This window comes from Merops nubicus, unplaced genomic scaffold, assembly GCF_000691845.1.
Source record: "Merops nubicus isolate BGI_N331 unplaced genomic scaffold, ASM69184v1 Scaffold52072, whole genome shotgun sequence".
Taxonomy (NCBI): domain Eukaryota; kingdom Metazoa; phylum Chordata; class Aves; order Coraciiformes; family Meropidae; genus Merops; species Merops nubicus.
In genome coordinates this window covers 1-7963 of record NW_008596582.1, presented here as the reverse complement: position 1 = coordinate 7963, position 7963 = coordinate 1, and the positions used below count along the sequence as shown (strand labels likewise).

General features: G+C 47.6%; 1 protein-coding gene across 1 annotated transcript; it reads left to right on the top strand.

Annotated features, from left to right (window-relative positions):
• Positions 1–31: 31 nt before the first annotated feature.
• On the top strand, positions 32–7401 carry SF3A3 (splicing factor 3a, subunit 3, 60kDa; the record flags this gene model as incomplete). Its single annotated transcript, XM_008936407.1, is given in 15 exon segments — positions 32–87; positions 543–648; positions 1000–1072; positions 1449–1540; positions 1947–2029; positions 2418–2556; positions 2872–2940; positions 3247–3314; positions 3653–3760; positions 4078–4147; positions 4773–4937; positions 5027–5137; positions 5564–5654; positions 6512–6567; positions 7103–7401. Coding segments are annotated over 15 exon segments (1365 nt in total), but the record flags the coding sequence as incomplete, so codon positions are not given.
• Between the last annotated feature and the right edge of the window lie 562 nt (positions 7402–7963).

Here is a 7963-nt window from a genome sequence, read left to right as displayed (position 1 = left end):
CGGAGGCATTCGGGGGTTTCTTCTGGTTCTTTAGAGGTACATGGAAGTGAGCAGCAACCTGAGAGACTTGTATGACGACAAGGACGGGTAAGTGCTCGTACCAACACCTCGTCTGGTGTGTCTCTGAGCGTCTGCTGAATGCGTTTTGTACGTGAAGAACTTGGGGCCTCTGTTGAGTCAATTGTAAGTACACCAGAAGTAATGCTGGTGCGTGAGACCAGTAAACAAGTTTTGGAGCCTCAGCTTGCCGGAGCAGGGCCCAGGTTGCACGTGCTGGGCATACACTTGGTGTTATGTGATTTTAAGTCATGGGTGGAGGCCCTGAATTGCCCTGAAGGTCTGTGACTGGAGACCACGAGGTGTCGGGCGGGAGACGTGGCCCGGGGTCCCCAGGTGTGAGCCTGGGGGCTGTGAGCTCCGGTGGGGGTTTGCAGTCAGGCTTACTGGAGCTCTGAGGTGGAAGTGCAGCAGCAGGCCCGGGGAGGGCTGCGTGGGGCGGGTTGGGTGGTCTCCTGCCCCGTGACGGGCTCTGCCCCGCGCAGGCTGCGGAAGGAGGAGCTCAGCGCCATCTCCGGGCCCAACGAGTTCGCAGAGTTCTACAACAGGCTGAAGCAGATCAAGGAGTTTCACAGGAAGCACCCCAACGAGGTAAGGAGCGACCTGCCTCCGAAGAGCTGGTGACTGGTGAGCTGTGGGCCCTCATCCCTGCGACAGGCAGCCCAGCTCGGGGCGGGCAGGGGAAGGAGCAAGGTGCTGGCTGCATTCTCTGCTCCCCGTGCCCTTGCCTGGGAACAGCCCGTGGTCGAGCTGCCCTCTCCTATTGTTGCTCTTACACTGGCTGAAGTCAGACTTTGTACCAATCTGGTGGTGAAGAAATGCTTTGGAAAGCTTTTCAGTTACCAGTTCCGTTCTGTGCAACCTGTTGTGATTTTGTAGTAATTATTGTGGGACTTTAGCAGAAGTAATAATGTCTTCTGTCACTTCTGCCTGTTCTTGAAGATCTGTGTGCCAATGTCAGTGGAGTTTGAGGAACTGCTGAAGGCCAGAGACAACCCAAGTGAAGAGGCTCAGAGTAAGTTTGTGTTTCTTCTCCAAGGCCAGTTTAAGTAAAGATATGGTGCTTGTTTGAGAGCCATTGTTTAATGAGTTGTTTGATCAGTTTTGCATGTTTCAGAGTTGCACCTCCCTTTTACTAAATTACTTTTGAAAATTGTTCTTTTGTTGTTTAAATTCTTCTGAGCCACAGCCCCCTGGGACGTTGCACAGCATTGGTGCTGCTGGGGAATGTGCTGTGGTGCTTACACCCAGGGGCACTCAGGTGTATCCTGCTTGTGTTGTAAACGTATTCATCAAGCATAAATTAGTCCACAGTTAATTCTTCACAGGTTCTGAAGCATATGTGTAGAAAGTAGGAAAGATTAAGCTCATGATAAAGCTCTTTCCTGCAGACCTGGTGGAGTTCACAGACGAGGAAGGGTATGGAAGGTACTTGGATCTGCATGACTGTTACCTCAAGTACATTAATCTGAAGTCATCCGAGGTGAGTGGCAGTCTGGGTGCCTTGGGCCAAGGGGCTTTTCTGTGGTTGGTTCATGTTTGTTTGTTTTTTGTTTCTTTTTTTATGTAAAGTTAATTGTAAAAAGCTATTTCAAAGTCACTTTGTTGCACTTACAGCTTTGACAGCATCTGAGTTCTGAATGCTGCTTTGTGACTCCTGTTTTGTTCTCTGCAGCTGACATCTCTGGGGTTAATGTAACTGGCCTTGTTGAAAGTCTCTGTTTTCTGTACCAAGTGCTGCTGTTTTAGTGAACAGGGAACCCTGGGCCTCTGCAGGCCAGAATAATGGCACAAGCCAGTGCCTTTCTTCTGGTCTGGGAGCTGGGAAGTGGGTGTTCATGTGGCTGCATAAGTGTGAAGTCTGACTAAAAGGGTTTTTTTCTCCTTAGAAATTGGATTATATCACTTACTTATCCACATTTGACCAACTCTTCGATATTCCCAAGGAGAGAAAAAATGCTGAATATAAGAGGTGAGTTTTTCTGCCTACCTGCTGCTTCTCTCACAGTTGATGAGGAGGAATTTGCTTCTTAGCTGTACAGTTGCTAAGAACATAGTTCATGGTCAGACTCAACCGGCGTCGTTGAGTCACAGAGCTGTGGTAGCTCCGTCGTGTGCCTGAGCCCAGGAGAACCTGCAGTGCAGCAGGAGTGTGGAAAGGCAAGTCCTGCTCTGGGGAGTGAGGTCCTTACCTTGCTTTATCCTTGTAACTGCTGCAGCTAGAAACCGTGTGCTGAAAACGGTCATCATCTTGATGATTCCATTGGAGTACTAGAGACTAATTGCTTTCCAAGGATGTGGTTAAAGAAATATGTTAGAGGTAGGTGTTGGATTACCTGTGCTTGTAATTACTTTGGCAGGTACCTTGAAATGCTTCTCGAGTACCTACAGGATTACACAGATCGAGTGAAACCGTTACTGGACCAGAATGAACTTTTTGGGAAAATTCAGACTGAGTTTGAGAAGAAGTGGGAAAATGGAACGTTCCCTGGCTGGCCGGTGAGCAGTCACTCAGCCCCTGGGGGTGCTGCTGTGCTTGTGAGAGGCTCCCTCTGAGTCCTGGGTGAAGCCTCGCAGCAGGGGGTGTGGCTGTGTCACAAAGATCCCATTCAGTACTGACTTGTCTTTGAAAACCAGTGCAACAACTAATCTTCTTTAAGGTTTTCTGATTTTGCATCTTTTCTGTCATTCCACTGCCGCGTCCAGTGAGAGATTTTTTTCCTCTGTGAACTTCCTTTCTTGAGGTTAGGATATTATGTTGCACGAAGTGTTGTAGGATGTCATAAAGACTCTGTGTGTGGTTTTCCTTGGCAGAAAGAGACCAGCAGTGCGCTCACTCACGCTGGAGCCCACCTGGACCTCTCAGCATTCTCCTCTTGGGAGGTAGGTTTTCAGTGCACTGCTCACAGTGCTAAATTCTAGCAGGTTGTTTTGTTTCTTTTCATAATTTTTCTTGCTGTGCTTTCGTCTCTGGCTCTGTGCTCTCTGTGTAAAACTTTGCTTATGCTGATGACTTAATTTCTCCACATTCCTCATTTTTCAGTGGCAAGTGGTGCACCCTTGACTGTCCTTTCTTGAATGCTGTTCATTTGGTTTTTTCCCCTCTGTTAATGAGTTCAGGTGGACATACATCCAAATTGTATTTGTTTAATAGCTCCTCTCTTACTGTGATCTGTTTTAATTGAATAGGAATTGGCCTCCCTGGGACTGGACAGGTTAAAATCAGCTTTACTGGCCCTGGGACTAAAGTGTGGTGGGTAAGGTGCAGTCTTATAGTTCCTTTTCAGTTTTCCTGTCCTGCGTTCTTTATGGGGTACTTGTTTTGTCATCTCTATTGTACAAGAATTACTTTAGTGGTGTTTGAAAGACAGAACATTGAGAACCAAGAGGGGATTTTGCCATCTGCTATTCTGAAAAGTGTCCTGTACTGAGTCTCTGGTATAGAAGAATTTGGCTTAAGGAATAAACACAAAGATAATGGCAAATCTCATGGTCTCTTAAAAGCCAAATTTGTAGTTTTGTTGCATGAATTCAGATAGTTCTTGGAAAGTGTGAAACTATGGTTTGGACTCGTCTCCTCCCTGCTTCTCCATAGGACTCTGGAGGAGCGTGCTCAGAGACTTTTTAGCACTAAAGGCAAATCCCTAGAAGCACTTGATCCTTCCTTGTTTGCTAAGAATCCGAAGACAAAAGGCAGCAAAAGGTGAGTTCCTGAAGGTCGTTCTGAGGCTGTGTTCCCTTCACTTGTGCAGGAAGCCTTTCACAGACATAGCTCTGTCATAACAGGGAGGTTGCTGGAGTACTGCAAGCTTTTCGTGTTGGAACAAGTAGTTGTGAGCCAAATGCAATCTATCAGAGCTGAGTGGATGCATTTCTCTGCAGTTTCATTTACAGGAGCTGCTTGGTGTTTGTTTCTGTTTCTTGCTGTGTACTCGTCAAATGTGTCTTTAGGAGTTCAATGGACACATGATATTTGCAGTTCTGGAATGGGCTTCACAAAGTTTCTTTATCTGTTTCCAGAGACACTGAAAGAAATAAAGATCTTGCGTTCCTGGAAGCTCAGATTTATGAGTATGTGGAAGTTCTTGGGGTAAGGATCTTATCTCACCTTTGAGATTTTATGTCAGAGCTGGTGGGCAGTGACAGGAGGGTCATCCCTGTCTTCACCCGGTGCTCTCACAGACAGTGTGCCCAGAGGAGTTAGTTCTGTGTCTGGAATTGCAATGTTTCAAAGTCATGTTAACAGCTAGCTTTTCCTGTCAGTAAATAGGGTAGGATGGATTATGTTTCTGTTTCCAACAGCTAATTACTTGGCAGTCGTTCGTGAGCAGACATGTCTTGTGTCTGCTCCAGACCCACATACAGAGGCTGCATCTTCCCCTGGGGAAGCCAGTCTTGTCTTTTTTTTTTCTTTTCTCCCTAGGCACCACATCAGTGTAGGTCATTTCTGGTTTATGCCTAAACCACAGGGTATTGCAAACTTTTATTTGTTCTGCCCTGACGCTCGTGTTAAGTCCTTGTGTCAGTTGGGGCAGTTGCTTTTGGCAGGGTGGCAGTTGCTGTTGGTTCATCACCTTAGAGGTGCTGATGGTAGTGGGAAGTTTTCATCCTTTGAAAATAGGAACTGCAAACTTAAGTTCTTAACTAAGTAAAGGGAGAGTTACTTTGTTACGTCATGATGTGTGAATGATTTATTCTCTTTCCTCACTCTCCAGGAACAGAGACACCTCACTCACGAGAACGTGCAGCGTAAGCAAGCACGGACAGGGGAGGAGAGAGAGGAGGAGGAGGAAGAGCAGATCAGTGAGAGTGAAAGTGAGGATGAAGAGAATGAAATAATTTATAATCCTAAAAACCTGCCTCTTGGCTGGGATGGCAAGGTAATGGAGATTGCCAGCTCTGGGGAAGCGGGAGGTGTTCTGTGTGAACCTGCCTCTTGGCTTAATCTCTGTTTCTCTTCGCTCCTCAGCCGATCCCGTACTGGCTGTACAAACTGCATGGCTTGAACATCAACTACAACTGTGAGATCTGTGGGAACTACACCTACCGGGGGCCCAAGGCCTTCCAGCGGCACTTCGCGGTGAGGAACGCTGCTGCAGAACATCCCTGCTGCCTGCACAGCCTGGGCAATCAGTAACTAGTGAATCTAGTGCCCCCGTGGCACTTCTCACCCGTGGTCTGGGCTGGTGCTGCAGAGCTGTGGGCTTGGAGCTGTGAGTTATGTCGGGCACAGCCACATCTGCCCATTCCCCTGCAGCCCCTCCTCGTCCGAACACTCTGTTCTGGCATCCAGGTCTGATTGGTGCAGAGTGCCTGCTGCCTGCCAGTGTGTTGTTATGGTCTAAAATACAGAAAAAAACTGTTTTTATAGAGGTTTTAGGACTGGTAGGTTTGTATTTTGATAGTATTTGTTTCACCTTGTCCACGTTTTAATAATTCTTCATAGCTTTGGCGTAGCAGATGAGATGTCTCCTCTCTTGCCCTGACCTCTTGCTCCTCTCCCCAGGAGTGGCGACACGCTCACGGGATGCGCTGTCTGGGCATTCCCAACACTGCCCATTTTGCCAACGTCACACAGATTGAGGATGCTGTCTCCTGTAAGTGCTGGTGGCAGAACAGGGAGCACGCGGCGTGGGAATGTTTGTGGTAGCTCTCACCAAAAATTTGTCTTGCCCTATGACCAGAGGGTAAAAAACATGGTGTGTATGTGGGATGGTCCTTGCTTGGACCAGCCCTTAGATGGCGAGTGGCTTTGTTCCTTTGCTGGATGCCTGCAGGCCTAGGTGCCCGCTGGGACTGCCAGCAGAGTGTTCATTGGCTGCCAGCTGTTTGCTTTGTGTAGGAAATCACAGCCAAGTGCAGTGGGCCACCACTTCTTCAGACAGAGTGGCTACACCATCTCATGTAACCCTTAATTGATGTTTGTGAGCATCTTCATGGGGAAGCCAGAAAAACATTCAGAAATGGTAGAGCATAGAGGTGGATCTTCAAAGTACTTAGGAATTGTAGTGATTATAATTTAATTTGGCTCATCTGTGATGATGTTTTGGGGAGGATGCCTCATGCAGAGGTTGTTTTTTGAATCTGCTCTCCATAGATTAGCAGGTACAGGTTATGGTTTCTGGAGGCAAACTAATTCTTGCCTAGAAGATAGCAAACAGGTAAGGCCTGGATTTCCTGAGGAGGCTGTTGTAGCCTTTGCAGCTGTACGTCTGAAGCAGCGTTTCGTCTCTTGTGCCTCATCCTTCATGAGCACTTTAAACCCCTGTTTGCTTTGGGTCTGTGCCTTTCAGTAAATATCAGGGGAATGAAAAACTCTAACGGATACTAGATAAATCCCTGGACTGATCAAGTGACAGTGTTTTTTAAAAAAAGCTCATGTATATTTTACTAGATAAAAGATTATTATCTGAGGGAAAATGGCACTGAGTCCTGTATGACTTTGTATTTACAGTGTGGGCGAAGCTCAAACAGCAGAAGGCTTCGGAGAGGTGGCAGCCCGATACAGAGGTGAGGTGTTCTAGAGGCAGCCCTCATTTACTGTCTGGCCCTGTCAGAAGCATCTCTCAGGGAGTCCCCTGCGTGCGGGAGGGATGAGCAGAAACCCGCAGTGCTGGCTGCACAGCTCCTGCTGGTGGTGGGGTCTGACGAGCTGCTTGGAAGCAGCTCTGCTAGGGCAGGCTCAGCCCTTGTGTAGGGATCCTTTCCTACACTGCTTTGCAGCATCTTTGTGTCACGAGGAGTTAAAGGAGCTGTGGTGAGCAGCGTGTTCACTTACACTAGTGCCTTCTCTTAAATTTCTGTCTCAAACCATTTGTTAGCAGTGGTGCAGGGCAACTGTGGGAGAAGCAGCCTGTGGTGCAGCTGTCAGTATCCTGGCTCTGAAGTCCACGGAGCCGGCTGGTACAGCCGCTGCCCCCCTTGGTGTGGAGAGGCCCTGGGCAGAGTGTGTTCAGCCAGTGCTGCTGGAGGGGCGTTCAGATGCTGTAGCACAGCCTGGGTCAGGCTGTGTCCAGGTGTCTCTGAACTGTTCTTTCCATTCTAGGAGGAGTATGAGGACTCCAGCGGGAACGTGGTGAATAAAAAGACCTACGAAGACTTGAAACGTCAAGGGTTGCTGTAGCTTTTCCTGAGCAGAGGATTGCACACCTGAAAAGCAAATGGAGAAGTGTCAGCAGCTTTGGCTCTCCTTCAGTCTCTGGATTTTGTATGTGCATGAATATAGATTTCAAGGATACTTTATAGAATCGCTTTCTAGTTAAGCCCCTTGTGAAAAGCAGACTTGTGACGTTATTTTGTATTAAAAAAAAACCTTGAAAAATAAACTGATTTTAATTTAGGAAATGCTGAGAAACTTCTCTGTTTTCATATGCTGTAAGGAAGAGATTTCATTACGGTATTTTTAAAATGGCTTTTGGTTTTCGTTTTTTTTTTTTAATGCAGTTTGAATTGTCAGAAATAATTCCTTTTCTCTTATTCCTGTTCTGATGGAAGTTTTCTATGAATAGGATGGACTTTCTGTAAAGCACCGATGAACATCAGATGCTGACAACAAGTAACAGTCCAGTGCTATCTCCTGCTGTAAGCCTGTGGTTTTCCTTGGGCTCTTTGCAAAACAAATGCATTTGGCTTGTGTTGCTGCTTTACGTCGGGTCTGTCTCCCTGGGGAGCTCTGGTCACTGGGATGTTTTTTCAGGTTGATTTAGGATGTTTTTAGAGCTTGATTTAGGTTGGGTTTCAGGTGGGTTTCATTTTGGCTTGAGTTGTGTGGCACCTCTAGCCTCCCAGAAGTCCTGGCTGTGGCCCTTGTGTGGAGCTGTGTGCGCCCCGGGCTGCGGCAGAGCAGCAGGGGGCAGGAGCAGCAGAGCTCCCCCGGCGCCGGGCTGGTTGGCAGGGCGGGGCTGGT